General features: G+C 39.4%; 2 protein-coding genes across 5 annotated transcripts in view; one reads left to right on the top strand and one right to left on the bottom strand.

The window, feature by feature from the left end:
- Positions 1–4804, bottom strand: part of LOC133601882 (uncharacterized) — a 47907-nt gene extending 43103 nt beyond the window's left edge. For 2 of the 4 annotated variants that reach the window (XM_061955018.2, XM_061955042.2), the window contains exons 1-2: positions 4640–4804; positions 4299–4398 (exon numbers count right to left, since the gene is read on the bottom strand). In XM_061955018.2, the coding sequence (XP_061811002.1) occupies positions 4299–4382 (84 nt within the window). In that variant the 5' untranslated portion in view covers positions 4383–4398; positions 4640–4804. Of the gene's footprint in view, positions 1–4298; positions 4402–4639 lie in introns of all 4 variants that reach the window. The other 2 variants (XM_061955026.1, XM_061955034.1) reach the window with 1 other exon arrangement.
- A 222-nt stretch (positions 4805–5026) lies between these two features.
- The window catches only part of tex10 (testis expressed 10), a 38099-nt gene continuing 16756 nt past the window's right edge, over positions 5027–26369 (top strand). Inside the window, exons 1-11 of the mRNA XM_061954950.1 lie at positions 5027–5236; positions 5563–5766; positions 5851–6038; positions 10380–10706; positions 13699–13911; positions 14084–14336; positions 14408–14514; positions 17296–17543; positions 17696–17831; positions 17949–18118; positions 20798–20975. Coding sequence (XP_061810934.1) covers positions 5584–5766; positions 5851–6038; positions 10380–10706; positions 13699–13911; positions 14084–14336; positions 14408–14514; positions 17296–17543; positions 17696–17831; positions 17949–18118; positions 20798–20975 — 2003 coding nt within the window. The 5' untranslated portion in view covers positions 5027–5236; positions 5563–5583. The remainder of the gene's footprint in view (positions 5237–5562; positions 5767–5850; positions 6039–10379; positions 10707–13698; positions 13912–14083; positions 14337–14407; positions 14515–17295; positions 17544–17695; positions 17832–17948; positions 18119–20797; positions 20976–26369) is intronic.

Raw genomic sequence — 26369 nt, 5'->3', positions numbered from 1 at the left:
AATTAATGTTTGCCCTTGTGCCCTAAAATATTAGCCCTCCTTTAAGGCAACACTTGCCTTCACCTTAAAAAGTAAAAATTCGAGGCCTGTCAATCAACCTGGTACAACAGTTTTTCAAGATGTGAATACACATTTTTTAACTGCAATTAAAAATGAGTGAACACATTTTTAATCTGATGCAGGTAATAGCTTTGAAAATGAAAAATTACAGGGTGATTTGGTGATTCAATATTTTTGCTTGTTCTAAAAAATAAACTCTTTTGGATAGGCTCCAGCGACTCCGAAAGGGACAAAGGGTAGAAAATGGATGGATACTAACTGCCACAATTTATTGTCTTTGATTTTGTTTAGTGTTTGTTAAAGCCAGAAAGTAGCCATTTGAAATTACTATAGTTTTGTGTCATGTCAGTAATGTTTTTTTTCTACAAAATTAAACAGAACCAACATCCTTCAAGTCTTCTCATTCCATAATTTGTAGTGCATTAAATTTGGCAAAGCATCTTAAAAATAGACACCCTGGCCTCTACGCAGCATGCGTGAATTCACCGCTGGCTGGATATTCAGAGTGGTCACTCAGCGCGTCTCACGTTTGATTGCGCAGTCTGAGTAGCGACCGGACTGCTGTTTTTAAATTCAAATGAATCACCACTATACTATAAATTATACTATAGGTGGCTTCAAAGATGACTGCTCTAAATATCATATAATATTCATTATTAGCACTTCTGGTTAGTTTTTGTCACACTAAATCAGCCATATTGTACTACATACTACATTTATTACATGTGGTATATACATTCTACATCACTAGCAACAGCGTCTGTCTCCCCTCTTTATCCACCGCGTTTAAAAGGTAGCAGAAAGCGTGCATATATTCCAATCAGTTGTATATATTCAGACAAGGCTAAGCCTTTGGATGTGGCCATCTTGGTTTCAGACCTCGTAACTGGAAAGTTCACAACTATGCTGTGACATCATTCCCAGCTCCGACTTCCAATTCTGCGGTAATTGGAACGCACTATTAGTAGTAGTTAGGGCGGGGCGATATATCGAGTTTGTAAGATATATGAATATATTTTTAAACAAGATATGAATTAGGAAAATATCGTAATATCGATATAATTTATTCCACGTTAAAATGACCAAACGTCGCTTATTTGTTGTGTTCCTTGTTGTCCCCCGCTCCCCACTCCACGCTACTAAACCCCTCCCCTTCCTCCTTCCAAGACGTGCTTGCACATATAAGAACATCCATGATTGGTTGGTTGTTTACTATGAAGAGTCACGATTGGTTGAGATTAGGCCAATCAGAGGCTAGATAGGGCAGGTCATCGAACCAGGAAGGGAAATCACAACAGGCATCCCAAATGACGACGAGTCGTAGGAGAGAAGAGCGATTTATATATTAAAAAACTAGTGGAAGATGGCAGAGGGATTCTTTTCTTTAGATTTTTCTTTTAGCGATGTAGACGACATCCAGGAAACCCACAATGCGTCTATTTGGCCACATTTGGACAAATCTATGCGTCTGGATAAAACATTCATTTGAGTTGTTTACCATGTAAGCCCAAATCCAAACTGTTCCCGAGTTGCCAAGCCGGGCATATTCCGCACAAGAAAAATGCTGCCAAAAATGTATTGTTTGCACAGCTATGTTACTTATTTTACGTAGAAAGAATATTTTTCTATTTTATTTGTGTAATGTAATTATGTGCTACTTAAACAGTTTATTTTCTGTGCTTTTAATACCTATCTTGATTAACTGGGTTAATAAAAGTGCCACTGACTGCTTACAGTACAGTTGTCATTCACTTCAATTTCAGTGAATCTCGCTCGAAAATGAACATCTTTATATGTGTACTTGAACCGGAAAATATATTGAGATATATATCGAAAATTGAGTTTAAGTAAACATATATCGAGATATACTTTTCCGTCCATATTGCCCTGCCCTAATGGTACCGTATTTTCCGCACTATTAGCCGCACCTAAAAACCACAAATTTACTCAAAAGCTGACAGTGCGGCTTATAACCCGGTGCGCTTTATATATGGATTAATATTAAGATTCATTTTCATAAAGTTTCGGTCTCGCAACTACGGTAAACAGCCGCCATCTTTTTTCCCCGTAGAAGAGGAAGTGCTTCTTCTTCTACGCAAGCAACCGCCAAGGTAAGCACCCGCCCCCATAGAACAGGAAGCGCTTCTTCTTCTACTGTAAGCAACCACCCGCCCGCGTAGAAGAAGAAGAGCGCGGATATTACGTTTCATTTCCTTTGTGTGTTTACATCTGTAAAGACCACAAAATGGCTCCTACTAAGCGACAGGTTTCCAGTTCATGAAAAGACGCAATCTCTCCATCCGCACACGGACTACTATTTCACAGCAACTGCCTAAAGACTTTCAAGAAAAGCTGGCTACTTTCCGTGCATATTGTAAAAACAAGATAGCTGAAAAAAAGATCCGGCCAGAGAACATTATCAACATGGACGAGGTTCCACTGACTTTTGATATTCCTGTGAACCGCACTGTGGATACAACGGGAGCACGTACGGTGAATATTCGCACCACAGGGAATGAGAAGTCATCCTTCACTGTGGTTCTAGCTTGCCATGCTAATGGCCAGAAACTTCCACCCATGGTGATATTCAAAAGGAAGACCTTGCCAAAAGAGACCTTTCCAGCCGGCGTCATCATAAAAGCTAACTTGAAGGGATGGATGGATGAAGAAAAGATGAGCGAGTGGTTAAGGTAAGTTTACGCGAAGAGGCCGGGTGGCTTTTTTCACGCAGCTCCGTCCATGTTGATATACGACTCCATGCGCGCCCACATCACGCTGGTTTTTAATATATTATTAAAGTTTGACTGACCTATCTGACTGTTTTTTTGACATTCCTTTAGCGCAGTTAGATGCGGCTTATAACACGGGGCGGCTTATAGGTGGACAAAGTTTTGAAATATGCCGTTCATTGAAGGCGCGGCTTATAACCCAGGGCGGCTTATGGTGCGGAAAATACGGTAGTTATAATAATCCATAACTTTCTTATTATCTATCACTGCAATTTTACCATTACTGGAATCTGCTTTCCAAGACCTGTCTGATAATACTGGTAAAAGGTCTGTATTTATATAGCACTTTACCATTCCTTGAATGATACCCAAAGCGCTTTACATATACATCACATTCACACAGACTCACACTGATGGCAGGAGTTGCCATGCAAGGCACTAACCACGACCCAATAAGGGTGAAGTGTCTTGCCCAAAGACACAACGGCTGTTACGAGGATAGCGGAAGCTGGAATCGAACCTGGAACCCTCAAGTTGCTAACCTGACTCTCGCCAGATTCTTGTAGTTCGCTGAGCTCCACATAAGGATCTGGGACTTCTCCATAGGAGACGTATTTAAGAAGGCGAGGCCTGGTAAAAAAAAAATCATTGTATGTGATTGGATAAACCACTTGTCCGTTATCTTGAATGACGTGCTACTTCAACCACTCACATTGAAATCAACCTGTGACGCTGATGAGAGCGACGCTGGGAAATCCAAAACAGAACAGCCGACATATTGGATAACGACAGAGCAAAAAGTTCTCTATTCATCTTTTAAATAATTAATATTCGATAGATTCGACAAAACAGTTGCAATAGCAGAATCAGTGGCAGCACACGACTCCTCGCTCCGTGCCGCCATTGATGTTTGAATCAAACAGTCGCTTCGGCGCTACCTCACATCTATGAAATCCCGTCGGCGATACTGATTGGTTCATTATTTTTTGGTATCTTGAAGGAGTTAGCATTGCCCTAGATCCAAGATCCTTTTGTGCAGCTCAGCGAACTACAAGAATCTGGCGAGAGTCCGGTTACTTTATAAATAAAGTTGATTTGATTTGATTTGATACCATGAATTGATTAACGTGGACCCCGACTTAAACAAGTTGAAAAACTTATTCGGGTGTTACCATTTAGTGGTCAATTGTACGTAATATGTACTGTACTGCGCAATCTACTAATAAAAGTCTCAATCAATCAGCAAGTTGGTTGCACAGCCGCACTAACACCTGAGCCACGCCGCATCATGTAAATCCTTTAATCTTTGAAATTTTACACACCTACCGACTTTACGATTAATCACTACAGGGTAGAAGATCATGTCAAACTAGGTATCGAATATTGTCCTGAATATCGGTATTGTGTTGAATTTTTTAGTATTTTGACTAAACTATTTCTGACAAATACATTGTAGTTGTATTCTTTGCAAGATAGATTGCCACATTGTGTGATACGTGCGATACCTACCTTGAGTAGTTTGGCCCTGTTCTTCCAAAACTGTCCTTTGTTTCGTTTGATGTTCATGGCTTGACGACTCGAATAAGCATCCATTTTCTTGTCCTTTTTACTGCTTAAAAACATTCAAATGAAAGATACAGAATACTCGTTAAATTACATTCCAGTAACGTATTTGGAAATCTTCCATTAGCGTAAGTCGCTGTACGAGTGCGAGCTTGATTTGGGGCCTAGTCAAGCCATCTTGGAAAAACGCGTTCATGTTGCTGATAAAACTACGCCAGTAACTTTATATGATATCAACTACAACCCCAATATCATATATCCAAAAATGATAGTTTTGCAATATTTACCTTAAGTGAGTAAGTACGCATCAATATATCCCAAAACCTCCGGCAGCCGATAAGGTCGAATCAATATATGGTAGAGGTCCAGATCTCTGGGTATGAAACCCTGAGATATGCCTGTTTCAAATTATTATTAAAAAATAAAATTGAAATTGCTGTTATGACATGGAAAAACTACCATGGCAAAACTAGTATGACAAAAATAATCAAAATTGTATTTTTCAGAAAGTTTTAATTCTAAAAAAAAGACAAAATTCATTTGTCCAGGGCATTTACAAAGACGACTCAGTGGGTTGTTGCCGTTGCGCACCGGGACACACCGTTTTAAACATTGCTGAAAGAGGGTTGCAAAATGTATGAAATTGGCGAATATTTTTCTCAAATGTAGCAGCACTTTTTGTACACACGTCAAGATTTTTCTGCATTAAAACATTGTTGTGCCTATTGCCTTGGCGTGGGAAAACCATGAATTTCGGCTATTAAAGGTTTTATTCTGTAAGCCCCGCCCGTTGTTTCGAAAAGGGAGGCGGGGGTTATTATAACATGCGCACGTTTTTCAGAACCGACAGCAGCACATGAGACTGGACAAAAACTACTTATATGGTAAATATAGCATCCATTGAGCCTTCTTAGCCATATATATTACATAGACGAGATTGTGCTGCAGTTTAAATTGTCTGGCTGAGACCTTAGATTGACCTAAGTTACTTTAAACCACTGGTTGTGAATCGTATACTGTGTTGGCTTGCTAATGCTAGTACCAGACAGAGCTGCCTTATACAGTATAATATCCAACTGCTTGCATTAGCTGATTTTGATAAGTCATTGACAACATATAGTGAATATTGATTAAGTGCATTCAAAATTACATTGTTGATGTGTATGATATTCAACAACTTAAATGCTACCTTTACCTTGATGTTGATTAGGTTTGACATCAGCTTGCTGAGATGAAATCCAAGAAGAAGAAGAGACAGGATGACTTCCAGAAAGTGAAGTTAAAGGTGGGCAAGAAGAAGCCGAGAGCTGACAATGCCACCGATACAAACTTCCGCTCAAAGGGAATACATCTACCTGCCCAGCTGAAAACAGACACTAGTGGTCCCACCACACACAGACAGCTTGGCATCAATGTAAGTCTTCTTTTTAGCTTTTCATTATAAACCTACATGCTGCAAGGAGTTCCTGAACCTTGCTTTGTGTGCTTTCCTTGCCAGGACCTGTTGTCCCAGCTCCACCATTACAACTCAAACGTGAAACACGGTGCCTTGTTGGGTTTGAGAGAACTGCTGTCTGTGAATCCTTCTCTGTTGGAGCAGCATCTGTCACGTTTGCTGTCAGAGGTGGCTGCCGTGTTCACAGACAAGGATGGAAATGTTCGGGTGGCAGCCACACGTGTGCTCAGGTTAGAGAGCCAGCTAAACTAATAGACACACCAGTAAATATGTCTATTTTTGACACTCTTTGCCCTCTAACACACACTTGGAACAGATGCCAGGTAGTGTGGCCGTGTGACAATACGTTGTGTAAGCCTCACTTCCAACACCTTAAGAGCTGTGCTGGACAGTGAATGACAGCCTGTAACTTTAAGCCAGTGGTTCTTAACCTTGTTGGAGGTACCGAACCCCACCAGTTTCATATGCGCATTCACCGAACCCTGACAAAAAAATAAAATGTTTTGTTTTTTTCAAATTCAAGACAAAGTTATATGTTTTTGGTAACACTTTAGTATGGGGAACATATTGTAAGTAACACAGACTTAATTTAGAGTTATTTGGACACTAGAGGAACATATTCTAAGAAATAAAGACTTAATTTAGAGTTATTTGGTTAGGGTTAGGGCCAGGGTAAAGAGGGTTAGGGTTATAATAAGGCCATGCCGAATAAGGCATTAATAAGTACTTAATAATGACTAGTTAAGAGCCAATATGTTACTAATTTGCATGTTAATAAGCAACTAATTAATGGTGAATATGTTCCCCATACTAAAGTGTTTCCATGTTTTTTTTAACTTGTGCATAAAATGAACCATGCATGAACATCACCTTGTTCAAAGAACAAAACCAACACAGTGCATAAACTCACAACAAATTACACACCTGCAAACCAGTCAGCTGTTGCCGTATCAGTAATACGTCGATAGGGAGAAGTGTGTATTTACACGATGTGTCGGGTGTGTTTTGACCTCCGCCAAACCCCTGAGGCCGACTTACCAAACCCCTAGGGTTCGATCGAACCCAGGTTAAGAACCACTGCTTTAAGCTCATTGGCTAGCACTGCTGGAATTTAACACATTTGTGGTGGTTGGATGACCACTGTTACAAAAACGCACCACTTGTAAATGACAGATGATAGTTAGGAGAACAGATGGAATCATAGTTATGGTGTATTTTTCGTCAAGCTCCTGAGACAACCGCACTTTTGTCTCCTGTGGCGCCGCCTTCGTCTCCCTCTAAAGTGACGGGCAGTGGTATGCGGCTCCGCAGGGTGCTGGGTTCTCCCGGCTAGAATTTAAAATTATGTGCCAATGCCGTGTCTCCATTTTCCACATTGCTTGCTAGTTGTAATTCCAGTATAGACGGGTGGTAGAGCGGCCATGGTAGAAAGCGTTCCAGGTTCCATACCACCTTCTGCCATCCAAAACACTTCACCCTTGCTCCTTATGGGTCGTGGTAAGCGCCTTGCATTGCAGCACCCAACATCAGTGTGTGCATGTGTGTATGAAAGGTGAATGTGGAAATAGTGTCAAAGCGCTTCGAGTACCTTGAAGGTAGAAAAGCGCCATTTCATTTACAAACTCCAAAACCAGTGAAGTTGGAATGTTGTGTAAATCGTAAATAAAAACAAAATACAATAATTTGCAAATCCTTTTCAACCTATATTCAATTGAATAGACTGCAAAGACAAGATACTTAACGTTTGAACTGGAAAACTTTAGTTTTTTTCAAACATTGGCTCATTTGGAATTTGATGCCTGCAACATGTTTCAAAAAAGCTGGCACAAGTGGCAAAACAGACTGATAAAGTTGAAGAATGCTCATCAAACACTTATTTGGAACATCCCACAGGTGAGCAGGCTAATTGGGAACAGGTGGGTGCCATGATTTGGTATAAAAGCAGCTTCCATGAAATGCTCAGTCATTCACAAACAAGGATGGGGCGAGGGTCACCACTTTGTCAACAAATGCGTGAGCAAATTGTCAAACAGTTTAAGAACAACATTTCTCAACGAGCTATTACAAGGAATTTAGGAATTTCACCATCTACGGTCCGTAATATCATCAAAAGGTACAGAGAATCTGGAGAAATCACTGCACGTAAGCGATGGTATTAAGGACCTTCGATCCCTCAGGCGGTACTGCATCAAAAAGCGACATCAGTGTGTAAAGGATATCACCACATGGGCTCAGGAACACTTTAGAAAACCACTGTCAGTAACTACAGTTCGTTGCTACATCTGTAAGTGCAGGTTAAAACTCTACTATGCAAAGCGAAAGCCATTTATTAACAGCACCCAGAAACGCTGCCAATTTCGCTGGGCCTGAGCTCAAGATGGAATGATGCAAAGTGGAAAAGTGTTATGTGGTCTGATGAGTCCAGATTTCATACATTAGGTGTGGCAAAATTATTATCTGTATTTGACCCATCACCATTGATCACCTAGTGTGTGTGTGTGTGTGACAATCATTGGTACTTTAACTTTATTATTGTTTTTGGAAACTGTGGACGTTGTGTCCTACGAACCAAAGAGGAAAATAACCGTCCGAATTGTTCTAGGCGCAAAGTTCAAAAGCCAGCATCTGATGGTATGGGGGTGTATTAATGCCAAAGGCATGGGTAACTTACACATCTGTGAAGGCACCATTAATGCTGAAAGGTACATGCAGGTTTTGGAGCAACATATGTTGCCATCCAAGCAACGTTATCATGGACGCCCCTGCTTATTTAGCAAGACAATGCCAAGCCACGTGTCACAACAGCGTGGATTCATAGTAAAAGAGTGCGGGTACTAGACTGGCCTGCCTGTAGAAAGACCTGTCTCCAATTGAAAATGTGTAGCGCAACTTGAGCCTAAAATTCCACAACAGAGATCCCGGACTGTTGAACAACTCAAGCTGTACATCAAGCAAGAATGGAAAAGAATTCCATCTGAAAAGCTTATACAATTGGTCTCCTCAGTTCCCAAACGTTTACTGAGTGTTGTTAAAAGGAAAGGCCATGTAACACAGTGGTGAACTTGCCCTTCCCCAACTACTTTGCCACGTGTTGCAGCCATGAAATACTAAGTTAATTATTATTTGCATTATTTGTTGTTCAAAGGAAAGGTGATGTAACCCAGTGGTAAAAATGCCCCTGTGCCAACTTTTTTGCAATGTGTTGCTGCCATTAAATTCTAAGTTAATGAGGTGGCGACTTGTCCAGGGTGTACCCCGCCTTCCGCCCGATTGTAGCTGAGATAGGCTCCAGCACCCCCCGCGACCCGAAAAGGGAATAAGCGGTAGAAAATGGATGGATGATCATTTGCAAAAATTTTTTTAAATTTCTCAGTTTGAATATTAAATATCTTGTCTTTGCAGACTATTCAATTGAATATAAATTGAAAATGATTTGCAAATCATTGTATTCTGTTTTTATTTACGAATTACACAACGTGCCAACTTCAATGGTTTTGGGTTTTATATTAACTTATCCAATTCACTTTATGTATATGGCACATTTAAAAAAATAAAATAAAAAAACTTTCAGAAACTGCTAGTTAAAACCCACATTTAAAAGCAGATTAGAACTAATGACAGTCAAGTCTAATAAAATGTCACCAAAAAAGATAATCAATACATACAATAGAGACTGAGTAAAATGATGTTTTAAGATGTGATGTAAAACTCATTAAAGAGGGAGACGTCCCAATAACCAGAGGGATATCGTTCCAAAGTCTCAGAGCCACAGCAGAAAACGCACGGCCCCCTCTGGATTATGTTTACTTTTCTGCAAGTAGTTGAGAGCAAATTGCAACAAAGAAAGCTAGTGCTGCCGCAGCTAAACAAGGTGCCACCATTTTGCTGTATCATGTATGCTGTATTATTATCCTGTATGTTTTATGCTTTATATCATGTATTTATAAATTGGGTGAATGAGATGGGTCTTTTGTGAAATAAATGAAATATTTTCAGAGGGAAAAGCACAAATGGGCATGTTTCCCACAAGGGGCGCCGGAAGTTGGCAGACCCGTCAGCGATCCTGTTCTGTTTGAATGGGATTGTGCTGAAAACGTAAATTTCCCATCGGGGATTCCATCCATCCATTTTCTACCGCTTGTCCCTTTCAGGGTTGCGGGGGGTCGCTGGAGCCTATCTCCGCTGCGTTTCGGCCGGAAGGGAGGGTACACCCTGGACAAGTCGCCACCTCGTTTCAGGGCCAACACAGATAGAGACAACATTCACACTCACATTCACACACTAGGGCCAATTTAGTGTTGCCAATCAACCTATCCCCAGGTGCATGTTTTTGGCGGTGAGAGGAAGCCGGAGTACACGGAGGGAACCCACACAGTCACGGGAAGAACATGCAAACTCCGCACAGAAAGATCCCGAGCCCGGGATTGAACTCAGGGGATTAATAAAATATTTCTGATATCTGAAATAAAACCATTAATTGTATTTATAGGTAATCACTAAATGGGTGGGGATCCACTGTAATCATTGTGCCTTTTTATCTCTTTTTTAAATAACACTATCTTTAATTCCAGGTATATTGCCCAGTCTGTGCCCGTGGAACGAGTGGCTCCGTTCTTCCCCCTTCTCAGTGCCCACCTGTGTTGCGCCATGACTCACATTGAGTCGGGCATCCAGGAAGACGCCATGAAGGTCCTGGATGTGTTGCTCGAGCACTACCCTGCCCTGCTCGCGACACGGCCCGCTGTCCTCCTCAACAACTTCCTGGAGTTAATCTCTCACAGGCAGAGCAGCGGAGGAGCTAAAAAGGACCAGTATGCCAAGGGGCCCACATGGGCGCTCTCTGTCAACCCCGGCAGAACCGTGACAAACCAGCAGTGGCGACTCTCCGTGCTCCTCAGGTACTTGGATAGCGTCCGAGAAGCAGTCATTCAATACTAAAATCTCATCACAGTCCTTTTACCCAAATTGTGTGCGGCTAGATTTCTTGAGTTTGTTAATTATTTGCTTAAAACTTACATTACCTCCTGTCAGATAAGTCATCATTGGCTTTGAAACCCTGACAAAAATGTAATAAAGCTGTCGGAGATGGTCCAGTATACATTTTGAGTAGTTCAATATGTGAACGAAAGGTCGACCGATATGTTTTTTTCAGGGCCAATACCAATTATTTGTAGTCAAGAGACCGACAGCTAATTGTTCCCATTGGGTTGAATTTTGTCTTGGGATCTGAGCCGCCGAGGATGTCATTTGTAATTAAGGGCTATATAAGTAAACTTTGATTGATTGCTTGATTGACAATTGATATTTGGAGCCGATATTTAATTGCAGTAAAAGTTATTTAAACATGAATTATGTATGTTGGTAAAACGCTGGACAAGGCTTTGAAGTTGTTTTTTTAAACATTTTTTTTTTAGGAAGCATCAGACCAGTAGCGACGTTGGGCCCGATTCACTAAGATCCAAATACCACGCGGTAAACAGTGTGTGCAATCTATAAAATAGCGTGCACTATTAGTGGGCGTGTTGCGTGCGATTTACTAAGAATGCGTGTGCAATTGTAAAGTGGTGCAGACCACCTTATTTAAATGAGGATATTGCGTGCACTATACAGAGTATCACCCCGTAGACATTCTCATTTACTGCACATTCATGTTCTCATGGGGCGTTTTGCTATGTTTTCAAACGTGCAGCAGACCTGTATTACTTTATATGGGCATTTTAGAAGCAGTCCTGCAATGCATCGACATTGAAACCACTTTTTTTTTTACCGCCAAAGGTGCGCTTATTGGAGAAAGATTGCACTTACGCTCCTCAATATACAAAAAAATGCATGCTTAAATTTGTTTTTTTCATGGAAGAAATATTTTAATAATTAATATTCTATGTGAAAAAACGAATGTCATAAAAAATACTAAAGGATGTTTTAATCAGCCCTTTAAGTCCTCTTGCAACAAAAAAAAAATCTAAATTGATGTTGCTTAAAAGACTACGTTTAATATCTTTTATTTCTGACATATCTTGACACACTCATTATTATAAATGTTTTACTACATTACATATATACTTACATCACGTATATAAAACCTTATTGGAAATGTTTGGATGTTTTTTAAGGGCTTTATAAGCAGAATAGAGCAACTCCCGTAGGCTCCATTGTAAGCTGATTTTTTATCGCATTTTGGTTACTAGTTAGAATGCATAAAAAAAAAGAGAAAAAAAATGCTTGTCTTACATAAGGATTGTGAATGATAGGCAAAATTCCGAAAAATGTGCAGTTCCCCTTTAAATCCTCTCCTTTTTGGCAATTCAATATTTTTTTTGTAATGTGATTTATGTAACTTAGGTGTTGCTTTTGCTTGTTTCCTTCAGATGCAGTCAGTAGTTTGAGTTATACTAATGGTGTTCCTCAAGGTCTTCCCTTATTCAACATTTGGGCTATTCAACTGGCGGCCTGTGAGTTCAGTAAAAAAAAAATTGTCAGAGATGCATGTTTTTGCAGCAAGTCCTGAGAACCAGCGAGCGCTCCTGTACTTCTGACAAAATAAAAATACCAAAATCAAATGGGTAAATAGAGGACGCTGGTTCTCCGGAATCTACAAAATAAGACTAATAGTTAAGGGAGAAGTCCGGCGCCCCCGGTCGTTAGCTTTATGGAAATGTCACCCCAAAACAATTCAGTTGAATAACTCTGATGTACTGTGTAGCCATGGTCTCGTCTAACGATATTATTAGTTTGGTAAGTGCTTGTCTTACATAAGGATTGTGAATGATACGCAAAATTCCCAAAAAAGTGCAATGAGCCCACGTTTAGAGAGTTCGCAGTAGTGAAAACAAACAAAATGAGACCGGGAAGACACCAGTAAAGAAGGACAAAAACTGTATTTACCGGCAAAAAAGGAACGTTTTGACAGGTAAGCAGAGGAGACATAATGTAAGAGAGAAAGGGGTTTGTGGCCGCGTCACTGCCGGGGTGAAAGCAGCTGAGCACAAGAACAAATGTGCTGTCAGATATCATAACATATTTGGGGAGAATTATTGACAACAAGAGTAATTTTTATTCTTGAATGATTTAAAAAGAAAAAAAAGGGCTCCAACAAAAAGGAAACTTTTTTTACGCAGGACAAAAGGGCTTGTGCTTAAGTGGTTATTACTGTCTACTTCACTCATTATTACTTGTATCAAATGTGTTTACAGTACAGGCCAAAAGTTTGGACACACCTTCTCCTCATTCAATGTGTTTTTTTTTATTTTCATGACTATTTACTACTACTACTATCTACTATGTAGATTGTCACTGAAGGCATCAAAACTATGAATGAACACGTGGAGTTATGTACCGTACTTAACAAAAAAAGGTGAAATAACTGAAAACAACTAGTTTCTTCAAAATAGCCACCCTTTGCTCTGATTACTGCTTTGCACACTCTTGGCATTCTCTCGATGACCTTTAAGCACACCTGTGAAGTGAAAACCATTTCAGGTGACTACCTCTTGAAGCTCATCAAGAGAATGCCAAGAGTGTGCAAAAAAGTAATCAGAGCAAAGGGTGGCTATTTTGAAGAAACTAGAATATAAAACATGTTTTCAGTTATTTCACCTTTTTTTGTTAAGTACATAACTCCACATGTGTTCATTCATAGTTTTGATGCCTTCAATGACGATCTATAATGTAAATGGTCATGAAAATAAAGAAAACGCATTGAATGAGAAGATGTGTCCAAACAGTTGGCCTGTACTGTATATTGTATCTGCTGATGTCATTGTAAAAAAATAAAAGCAGACACACTTCAAAATGCCAAATATTGGTCAATCTCAAATGTGACAGATCAGATTTAGCGTTTTGTTGCATTCTGGCCCACTCACTTTGACCCTAATTTTGTTTGGGCTTCAGGCTGGGACGTTTTCTTCAAGCAGTCGTTGAGGAAAGACCAGTGGAGGAAGGAGACATGTCCGTCCCAGCTCAGGGACTTTTTGGTCTGAGTGGAGAAAGCAGGATTACACCTCTTAATCTGGACTGGGACGAGCTCGGGAATAGCAAGATTGGAATCAAGGTGTATGAACATTCTGGGAGTAAACCAACACCACATTCAACCTTTAAACTCAGGTATGATACTGAAGTAACTGCCAAACAGTAGAAATGTTGAGTAGAGTAGGACAGTAAATCCATACTGGTACACGAGCTGTACACTGACTACTCTTAAGTATAGCCACCTAAAGTTGTGTTGCTTGCTGAGAGATGAACTAACTCACCTTTGGGTATTTCATGTTATGTGTAGACCAGAACCTGAACATGGTGGAGATGCAGGGGAAGGTTTGAACTCTGCTGACGCTGTCCAGAGTTTCGCAGCCACACTTGTCCCACTCCTGCTGGAAGTGTGGGTGGAGGCCAACACCAGTAATTCTCCAGCCAACAACTCTGACGGTGGTCACCTGCTGCGGCCGGACGCCATGTCCGTAATGTTCCAGGTGTTGTCTATTGTGCAACTGCTCCGCAAGTTGCCACCGCAGCAGGAGCATCAAGATGCATTGGTGAGATGAGGAGAGCGGTTGACTCATGGGTTTAAAGAAAGGAAGACCACATTTATTTTGTTTATGTGCAGGATGCATGGTTCCGTAAAGAATACTTGGGAGATTTCAAGCAGTACTTCATGAAAAACTTTCCCTACAGTCTTCAGGACACACCCAAACTTAAAAGGAATCTCAAAAGGTGAGAGGTACTTTTTATTTTCCTAACACCACAAGTATCCTTCATATTAATAATGTGTTATTGTAACATAAATGACTATGTAACATGCTTAAAAGCTGTAATTTAGACAGTTTCAAAGTGCTTCTAGTAAGTTTTACCTAGATGGGGTGTTCAAAGTGTGGTCTAGGGGCGATTTGAAGCCCGCAGCTAATTTTTATAACGACCTGCAGCACATTCTCCAAATACTGTTACAAAAAACCATTAAAAAGTGGAATAAAAGAGAAAACAGGTGAAATGTAATGGAAAAAGTTTAAAGCAACAATTTTTTTCTTTAAAGCTGTTGTTGTTCAAAAAAAAAAAAAGAATCAAAATCAGTGTTTTTAGAATTATTGACCTATTCAAGGCTCCAATTACTTCACATCAAAATTATACTTAGAACATTTTTTTGGAGAAACATTGCATATTTTGTGCTTTTGCTGTTCAAATGACAAAAAGGGAATTAAAAAAAAATACTTTAGCTTATAATCGACAAATAGATCTGAAGTTTATCTAAAGACTTAAGCATTGAAAGTAAAAATAAAAAAAATTATGTTTTATTTTTAACACTTTTATGTTTGGGGCTCTTTTTATCCCCAAGTATTTTAGTGGGACTTTTTTTTCCCAAAAAGGTTCTCAAAAGGTTTTAATAATTTAAAATAAATGTTGTTATTAATTATTTACCTATTTGAGGCAATTACTTGACATCAAATATTCCACTTTGAATTTTTTTGGGGAAAATAGTGCATATTTTATGGATTTTAATATGCTTATAAACACTTTTCTTAAGCAAAAAAGGCTTTAAACAAATAAAAAAGAAACTGAAAAAACTTATAATTGACAGATAGATCTGAAGTTGATCTAAAGACTTGTTGAAAGTAAAAATAAAAAAATGTATGACTTGTTTTTGCCATAAAAAAACAGGGTTTTGACATTATAAAAATACAAAAAAACTTTATAATGATTGATAAACCTAAAGATGATCTCGAGATTTAAGTGATGAATTTAAAAAAATAAAAGACTTATTCTTAACATTTTTATGACGGAGACCCCGGGACCAAACTTGAGGGGAGCCCTAAAGGTTTTTTCAGGACCTGTCATGTCAGGCCTAACTTCATTTTGTATCTTTCATTATTTTTGTATTAAGTTCCTTTCCTGCGCTTTTATTTTCATTTTACTTCCTGTTTGCCTTCACCATTATTCTGGCCTCAAGCACGTCTAGCTGCAGACCGCAGACACTCTGTCGCGTGTGCCCACTCTAAGCCACGCCCACTCTAAACTGTGCCAACTTAAAGACGCGCCCACAGGGGTGACAACAGCGGAAGTGGAGCTGGAGAGACAATACGTAATACGGAAATCAGAAATAAATGAAAAAAATAGAGCTGAAAATAAGTCAGGGTTAGGGTTGCATATAAACAGCTTTACATTCAACAACCAAAACAATAACAACCATCAGCCACCTTGGATCACGTTACAAATCCAGTGTCTACTCTCGCGTTGTCAACGCCACAGTGTGTAAGACACTGTTCCGTTCCGTTGTCGTCACCCCTGTGGGCACGACTTTGAGTGTTTGCAGCTAGACCCTTCTCTCTGTCTCCCTCACCTGTCCCTGATTGGCAACACTTGTGTTTCTTGTGCTAGTTTTTCCTGTGCACTTCCCAGGTGCATACTTCCCTGTCTTTGTTTTTGACATCAAAGTCTTGTTTACTCACACTATGTCTGTTGTCTCTGCATCTTGAGGTTCAAGACAGACAAAAGCTAACATATTGTATTGGTTTTGAAAATGAAAAACATCAAAATGGCCCTCGCATGCTTTGATTTTTCAGTGTGCGGCCCACAGTGGAAAAAGTTTGGACACTCCTGACCTGGAACATGCTGTTTTATGTGTGTGGGTCTCAAATAAGTGCAATTGTGTACCTAATCTACTTTTTTTTAACACTAGAACCTTTATTTAACCAGATAAGAAACCCATTGAGATCAAGATCTCTTTCACAAGGGTGACCTGCCCAAGAGGTCAACAGCACATGTCACAGAGCAGTTTCAAAAAAGTAATACGTTAAGACATACATTTTAAAATACATAAAAGAGAACTGTAAAACAATAAAGATTTACACCTTTTAAAAAAAAAGGCACTGTGCAAAAGTCTCTTGCTGTCTGTCCCTTAGGACAGAACGGAAGTCACCAAATGGAAGTAGTTCAGTGAGTTTCAGTTTTGTCTGCAATGCATTCCATGCCATAAGGGCAGCAATGCTAAAAGCTCTTTTGCCAAATTCAGTCCGTACATGGGGAACAGTTAAAACATACAAATTGTTAGAACATAATGCATAAGAGCTGTTTTTTCTTTGTAACAGAGTACACAAGTATGGAGGTATTAAACCTAAAAGAGCCTTTGCAGTACACTGTAATGCTCCCAACGTGGTAGATAACACAACATAACAAAGGAGGGAGACAGGAGGATAGAAACGTTAGCAACACTAGCATAGCTATATGAGCTACATGCTAACGTCACATCATGGTATATCAGCCTGTTCGTTAGAGAAAAACGTGATCAAACTCACAGCTCCTACACCTGCAACTGACTGCTTTATTTTAAGATGTGTAGCGAAGCCTGCTTTAAAAATATTATTTTAGGTTTTCCAAAGATGTCTTGGTGGTGGGCTAAATGTTAAATGCCTCTTAAAGCTGGGAGTCTATAGCTTTTCCCCCAATCATTTGTGGTGGTGAATAAAAGCCAAATCCTGAAACCCTCGACTTTCTTCTCTCCAGGGGTAAACCGACTCCAGCGGCCCCCGATGTGACCGTGGATCCTCTGGCGCTAAACATCACACTCTGCCAGGTGATGGTGTCGCTCTGCCAGAGGCAGGGAGTCGGCTGCGACGCGGACGGAGACTGGCTGACACCTCTGAGGACGTTTGTCCGAGACACCCTCGGTGGCGATGTGAAGCTCAGCTACAGGCAGCTGCACATGCTCCTTGGCACTGTGTGGAAGATGGTGCTCACACAAAAGAGCAAAAGTGAGTGTTGCCGCTATAATTGTAGCATGGACCATGTCATGTGACGAGCTAGTTTGTGTTTATTATAATTGGCAACAGTTGCAACTTGCTATAATAGGCGCTTATAAGGACAGACTTGCTAACTTATTTTGCGTTTCTTTATTTGATTGCAGGAGTGACAGAGGACCTGTTTGCAGCAGCGTATGCATACTATCAACAGAGGCACCTGACACTACAGACCAGATCTCTTCTGCTGTCTTTCTACAGCAAAATCTACCTTCACGAACAAGGACATTCACATATTGCCAGGTAACCTACCGGTACTCCTTATCATTTAGGATAGAAACAAATCCATTTCTTAAATGACATCTACTGGTTCAAGTGAATAGCTTAATGCTGACAACATTATAAATCCCTCGTTTGAAGGAGTAAGGTGCTGTGTCAGTGGCTGGCCTCACTTCCTGTACAGTTGGCACAGCTGGGCCACCGGAATCCGGCTCTATCAGCTTTGCTTATCCAGTCCATCCAGGCTGCGGCCTCCAGGGGCAACAAAGACTTGATCAGCAGTCTCCAAACGCATGCCTGCAAGCTCTATGGTATGCCTTTCTTGATACTCAAATGTCCTAAACAGATGAATAGTGCAACTTGTAGCATACACATGCTTAGACACATGATTCAGAAACAAGTTTTTGACCTACAACAAATAGGGATGGGTACTGTTCACATTTGAACCCGATACCTTTAAATCAATATCGGTACTCATTTTAGGTACATTTGTGTGTGTTTATAAATGTTAATTGTTTAATAATTAAGTGTTATCTTTTAATGTACTTTTTAAAAGTGAACTGATTATAATAATTGTATTGTCCATTTGTCATATCTTGTTTTATTATAACATTTGAGTGTCATTTGACTTCCAAGACATTAGATGGCCGTATGGTATATTGTCTAACGAGGAAGTAGCTTTTTTAAGGAAGCTTAATGTGTTACATTGCAACCTACTAAGTGTTTATACTGTACGTATTGACCTTATTACACACCAGCTGTTTGATTGTTACATTTGGTTGTAGTTTCCTTTACCAATTTGGGAGGTGTTGAAATGGCCATGTAAAATCGCCAAAGCTAATAGCCTGTCTATGGCAAATCCTATGTAAAAAAAACTAATAGGGAGTTTGGCTTAGTCCGCACTGAGTGCTGCTTTTGTGTTTGTTTACGATAGAACGTGTTTAGTTTGCAACCGGACGTGGCATCAAGTGTTACAAAGGTATCAACATATGTCACCGTTTTGGTTTTACGTGAGTCAATACCCGGTAGTATCGACGGAATTCGGTTGATGCCTATAAAAGTACCGAATTCGGTACCTATCCCTAACAAGAACCATGCTTACAATCTTTACTTGAGGCACAAAAAGGGTCTTCCCCAACTGTTTTCATATTTTATACCAAAAGTAACTCAGTGCCAAATTTGGGGTCCTGCCAAACCTCTAATACGGTTCTACTTAAAGCAGGTATTCCATTTTTTTCATTCTCCTCCCCTCATTGTTTTTGTTTTGTATATATGGTCAATGCAAGTCTTTGCCAAATCTTAAAAGGTATAATTACTTCTTATTTTGCTCCTTAAAATAAACATATAAAAATAAATCATGTCAATTACTGTTTAACTTACATAAGGTAGAAAATAGTTTATCTGAAATGCAACATAAACGAAATGCATTAGCTCATTGCTAATTTACTTAGAAAATTCCTAATACGCGCAGGCAAGTAGTATTAACTTCATTCTACATGGCGATTTCAAACAACTAAGAAGTACGTTCCGTTTTAACTGCGGAGTTGTAACATAAAGGAAACACTTTTTACAAGAGACAGGACTGGCACATTCAACATCTTAATAGCAGACTGCTAGCAAACATTGTTGTCTGACAGCAGGTTTTAATTAGCACTACACAGCAATATTTTGGCTGAAAACGGTATTGCGTTATATGTGTTTAAGATTGGTCAAAATCAATACTTATTCATATTTTTCATGACCAATCAAAAATAATGACTAATATATTCAATGTAAACATTTTTCTTTGAAATGTAACTTTCCTCTGATTATAATGCCATCAGCTATCAAGACTGAAAGAAAAGGAAAAGTCAGCACAAGCATGGAAAACAATCATTGTAAATGAAATACTAAAATCACATTGAACACTTAACAATATTGTCTTAAAATGAAGGTGTAGAAATAAGGAATAATTAGGAAATGCTTAATAAAATGTAACAAAATAGTGCAAAGTGTGAAAGTAAACATAGAGAAACCTAAAAATAATTATTTTCTGCAGATTTAGTGCCAGGAAGTTATGGCTGTGCTCTAAAGAGTGAGCACGGTTAAATTGGTGTGGTATTACCGGTCTTGGTGGGGACGAGCACCTTGCAAAATTTACAGACCACATTGGTCTGACTACTGTCCGTTTAAAAAAAAACAACTAAAAAATACTGTCAAGGTGATCCACAATTTCTTCGCTATCATTTTTAGTTTCTCTTCTCACTCCATGGAAAGACCGTGAGACAACAAGTTAGCACAGCCAAACATGATAGTTAATACTGTTAGCTGATTGGCTGTTAGCGTGTAACTCCCACTGATCAGTGATCACTTCCTGTGTTGCTCTGTTGCAAGAGAGCGAGTGCCTTCGCAACTTCCAGATCTTCTGACGAAGGAGAGAAAAAATGATCAAACATTTTTGAATGCATTTTTTATTGATATCGATTACATGTCTATCACGGTATATATTGATATAATTTTATCGCCCAGCCCTAATAAAGAGCGTTCCTTCAGAAGTTTTAATAAACCATACCTCGTTGCATAAAAAAAATCCCTCTCAGTTTAAAAGTTCCAGTTTATCTTATTTTTGCCCAGGCAAGGAACAACAACTTTTGTTTTTGTTTCGCACCTGCTGCAAAAAAAAGAGTTTTAAATAAAGATCCTCTTAATGCAAGGAGCACACTGTTGTTTTTAGGAATCTGCTGCTTTTAAAAAGAACTGGCAGATTTGCCTCAATCAGAAAGCTGTGTGACGAGGAGGAGAAAGAGGGGAAAGTCAAGAGTCCTGATAGAAACTTCTAACAATTTACCATCACAAGAGTCCTTTTGTCCGTGGGCAGCTGACATCAGCGTGTGCGTCAGAGAAAGACACACACACACGCTATCCGGGTGGCTACGGCAGTCACCACGACAAAGTGTTTTCTTGTATTGCATGATGTCCCTTTGACACACAATTCTTGTGTCGCCCTGAAGATCCACAGGAAGGCGCTGTGGTTCTTTTGCCAGCAGAGTCCCAGCAGCGCCTGGTGCAGCTGCTCTACTTCCTCCCCAAGATGTCCCGCGCTCTTCTGGCCAATCTCAGCGGCTGCTGCAACGCTGGGAGAATCTCTGCTGTCCTCGCTGGCTCTATGATTCGTATTGTACACCTGAGGTGAGCTCCATATCGCCACAGTGCATCAACCATGTTGCAAGTTGAAACTACGACACATGGTCAGTTTGTAGATGCCAAGCAAGCTGGAAGGGATGTATCCGGGTTTTATGCTGCTGATTCCGATACCGGCCATCTATGAGTGAGATCGGCCGATACCAATAACCTTCACGTGTATTAACTGAAATTTAAAAAAATTGATTTATGGTGAGTGACAGGGGAGTGAATCCGAACGATGCGATCCGATTCCGATTCAAGTTGTGACGAATCGAGTGCGAATAGATCCTGGATTTAAACCAATTTTTGCAATACATTATTTGGTATGATAATTATAATGAACATTTTTCCAAACAGGTTGCATGTTGGAAAAGCTCCCTGTAGTTGCATGGAGATGGCCTAAAACATATTTTCAAATGTTGTTGAATTTCAAATTTTTTGGGGGGAAAATTATGAATCTATTTAGAATCTAGATGAATAAGAATTGTGGATGTGAATCTTATTTTCTAGTGCTATTCACAGTTCAACAATATCAGCACATTATTTCAACTACTTCCTTATTCTTTTTTATGACATACAATTGTTTGATCAAAACAAAGTCAATAGTACACAATAACTAAACTCAAGCAAAAACTACTACTTTTTCTAAATCATTTGGTCACTGAGTTTGTAACAATAACAAAAACAATTATTTTGAGAAAATATAAATATCGACCTATTACTGTAGTATCAATCATAAACTGATACTACTCTTGGTATCAACACCACCAATATATGGATGAATGGATCGGACCTCCTCCTACATGTCGTGTCCTGACTGTGACAATGCTGACACACCAACAGTTGTTGGTGTGTCAGCATCTAACTCCAATTATTCTACGTATTAATTTCCTGTTAATATCTGCTTACTTTCTACTGTAACTTGGTTCCATCTACACTTCTTACAATTTCCTAAACACTTATTTCTTCTGTTGTTTAAACCTGGCTAAGCTTAGCAAGCCTGCTCCTGGTTCGCTATTGGTGGGTAACATGTTGAGCCTCGTCCTCCAGTGATTACATGATATTGATACTTAAGATACTAAGAAATGCAGTTTATGAGCTCATCTTCCATGTTGTTTTATCTACTTAGTTAGCTTTACAACTTTTCCTCCTTGGAAAACAATTGAAATTATTTGGTTATTAAACCTTTATCATATGTACAGGTGAGGTTTCATGTAACATTTCGCTATTCAAGTGTAACAATAAGTAAACCATCAACAAATAACACTACGCACTCTTCCACTACTCTTCGTGCAAAAAAAGGTATTGAGCATCATGCTTGTCATTATACTGTACTTACCGGTAAGTGTAAAAAGTGAAATACTTTGACGCTGTGACTGACTCATAGCGATGAAGGGATGGCTTAAAGGCCTATTTTTCACAATAATTATGAAAGACATGACAACGGATTTATATATTTTTTTAATGCCTTCTAAATATTAAATAAACGTAAATAAAAGTCTGCTTACAGCGGAGCCAATGGGAGGTCTTCTATTTTGCCCATAAAATCCGACAAATAACCATTCAAAAAGTGCCAACAATACTCAATTTACATTTTGTGTCTTGAATGTTTACCAAGTATTAGTGATATTGTTATTATAAGTGCTAATGCAGACAAACTATTTATTGCGGCGCCGTGATCACTTCCATGTGTCCCTATGTTTACATCATCCTCGCTTCCTGAAATTAATGTGCCATGTATGCCTAAAATGATCAAAATACGTACATGTTATTATAAATGTACCTGTTACTACATTACATATGTGTATACAAAACCTTAATGGAGGTGTTTGGGTGTTCTTTTAGGGGCTTTTATAGGCAGAATTGAAAGGCTTCCATAGCTCAATTTTAAGCAGACTTTTGATCACATTTACTTAATATTTAGAATGCATTAAAAAAACAAAAAACATTAATCTTCATGGGTTTCATAATGATTGTGAACGTTAAGCAAAATTCCAAAAAAGTGCTGTTCCCCTTTAAGTCAACCGATCCCGTAGAATAGCCATATCAAAGCCGTAACCGTAGATTTGTCATTTTATTCTCCTGTGCGTGTTGCTGGAATCGTGTGCGCGTTCACAACACCCCGCTGTCAGGCAATTAGCGATCAGCGCTAATATCCGGTGCGACATTACAATAAGTTTCTGTTTGACAGCGACAATTGCTTTCAACTTACCAGTGGCTCTCGGGTGCTCCTGGTGTCAGATTTACAAATTTCTCTGTTACGGCACCAGAAGGTTGAAAATTGCCGGGTCCACTTTGTCCTCCCGTTCAGTCAGTGCTTTTTGTACAGAACAACAAGGTGGAGAGGAACAAGGGGCTAACTTGTGACTGGAAGGGTAGTCTTTTCACATTAAGACAGACTGTATGCAGCTGACTTTGGAATGTAAATTTCTTACTCTAATATTGATATCAATGTATTGTCGCATCGGCCATATTGTGCTGACCAGCCAGGACAGAGGAGTGTGTATTGTATAGTTGAACTTCTAGTTCTATGGCGACGTTTACCCTTCTTAAGTGCTCTCGCTGTGGTTGGAAATAGTCCTGACCGGCCTGTGGCATAAACACTTGATGTGGTTATTTAGAGCCACAACCACTAGGTATCATGGTCTGGGCCTTAATGAACATTTTTTTTCTTCCATTTATAACTCCATCAGTTATAAAAAAAAAAAAAATGTCATTCAGATAAAATAATTGTTGCTGCTGAAGTCCAATGATAAGGTTGTGTTAATCAAATTAGGAATGTGTGACACAACCTACACCATTTTGCAAAAATGCATAATGGTTTATTTTCCTCTATAAGCATGGAACACTTCATTGTTGTCTCAACACAGATGTCATACTGTCATCAAAGCTCACAATATTTGGGAACCGGGATGGATGATAGAAGAAAGGTAATAATAAATCTATTTGTGGCAGCATTGGACAAAGTTATGTTTAAGTTTCACTTTTGCATCTTATGCACATAATTGTGGTATGTTCAATGAACCCTTTTGTCCTGTACAGCCACTCAGGCAAATCATATTGTTGATGTAGATCCCCATATCTGCTGTACAAAATTGCTTTACAAAAGAGAAGTGTGGGATACTTCTCTTGTTGCCTTATTTGTATTTGACTTTATTACCGGTAAGTGGATTTATTTAATGTTTGGAGGGGATAGAACAAAGAAAAACAAGAAGACCGAGTGGGATAAGGATAAGACAGAGAGACAAGAACGGTACACCAGCAAATACGATACATACGAATATGATAGAAAAAAAATTATAGTAAGAAGCAGTTAGTGAAGTAAATATTAATAACACAGAAATGACAATGAACATTATTACACTACAAATGGAGCAATACAAATACTAATAGAAACAACACTATTGATAATGATTAATTATTATAATTACCTCTGTTATAAACAATACCATTGCTTTAAATGCAACAATAGATAAATATAATGAATACTTGAATAAGCAGAAAAAAATAAGCAGATAAATGGAGGAGTAGTCTATGTTAGCCTTGTAGATTGTTATGGTAAATTGAGGTTACGATTTATCAGTGTGCCGTGTTTTACCCGGTTTCCTCAGTTTTTATGTATGTGTGTGTATATGCATGTACAATATATTTGCTTACCAGTGTGTGCGGGAGCCAGAGTACGGCTCCAGCCACCCAGAGAGCCCAACCCAGGCGCGGTACTCAGGGAAAACGGGACCACCAGCCCCACGCACGCACGCACGCACGCACGCAGGCAGGCAGGCTAGGCTGGCCAGTGACAGGACCCCCAGAACCAGGCACACCGTGTCGCTAGGCAGGCCAGCAGCAGACATTTGTTTGTTTTGCATTCTAAAGATTAGAAAAAAACACTAGTAAGATGCGACTAGCAATGCTAGTCATTCTGCCTCGAAATCACTCCAAAAATGCATCCCAAAACCGCCAACTATACTTTAACGTTCCGTAACCTGTATAATGACCAAGCTGTAGCGACATTATTGTAAGAGCGGACACTGAAGAACTGTTTAACGTAATAACACATTGTCTTGCTCACAGAGACCCTCACAGTGCTACGAAATGAGCAAGTAAGCTAGCTTCTGCGTCAACCGCTGAATGGCTTTTGAGTTTGGAACACAATGCGATAGGACACCAATCTGTACTGACTGAAAAACATGATCATTTTACAGTGTCTGTAAAGTATTATTTCATGTTTTGTTTGTACACAGCCAGCTCGACAGATTTTATACTATAGTTGTAATAACAAGCATGATGTGTATCATGATCAATATTATAATGACTCACTTGATGAAAAGTTGTCCGTTTAATGAAGTTGGCCGGGGACGTTTTTTTCTAGTTGATTTTGAGTACCGTAGGTGGGAAAAGGATTATATCACTGCAGGGTTTGTGAACGCAAACAGTTTGTCTTTCGTAGTAATGCAGTACCGTATTTTTCGGACTATAAGTCGCTCCGGAGTGTAAGTCGCACCGGCCGAGAATGCACAATAAAGAAGTAAAAAAACATATACCAGTATACGTCGCACTGGAGTATAAGACGCATTTTTGGGGGAAATTTATTTGATAAAATCCAACACCAAGAATAGACATTTGAAAGGTAATTTAAAATAAATAAAGAATAGTGAACAACAGGCTGAATAAGTGTACGCCAAATGACGCACAAATAACCAACTGAGAACGTGCCTGGTATGTTAACGTAACATATGGTAAGAGTCATTCAAATAACTATAACATATAGAGCATGCTATACGTTTACCAAACAATCTGTCACTCCCAATTGCTAAATCCCATGAAATCTTCCTCCCCGGTGTTGCCTGTGATATGTCCTTTCTTTCTGCTGCTCGATCGCCGTTCTCTGCAGCATATTTCACTACGTCCAGCTTGTAATCTGCAGTATATGATTTCCTTTTCGGTGCCATTTTAGTTCAGCCCTTCTCAGTTTTTATAAATTACCGCCAATGTTGATGTGATCCATTTTAATAGCTACGGCAGTAGCGTATAGCATATAGCAGTTAGCATCCCATGACCCACAATGCACTTCTGCCATGACCCTCCCCCGCCGAATTCTTATTGGTTGACGTGTGAGTGACGATTGCTGTGCTGACGTGTGTGTGACGATTGCTGCCATTTTGCTTCTCTCTTACGCGAATGAGATAACCGTAAAATATCAAATAATATTATTTAAGTGTTAATTTCACACATAAGTCGCTCCGGAGTATATGTCGCACCCACAGCCAAACTATGAAATAAACTGCGACTTATAGTCCGAAAAATACGGTAAGTCGCTCCGTAGTATATGTCGCACCCACGGCCAAACTATGAAAAAAACTGCGACTTATAATCCGAAAAAAATACGGTATTTTTGAGCAG

The sequence above is a fragment of the Nerophis lumbriciformis genome, linkage group LG04 (assembly GCF_033978685.3).
Source record: "Nerophis lumbriciformis linkage group LG04, RoL_Nlum_v2.1, whole genome shotgun sequence".
Classification (NCBI taxonomy): Eukaryota; Metazoa; Chordata; class Actinopteri; order Syngnathiformes; family Syngnathidae; genus Nerophis; species Nerophis lumbriciformis.
Note: the sequence above shows the minus strand (reverse complement) of the source record. Positions and strands in the feature narration are given on the sequence as shown.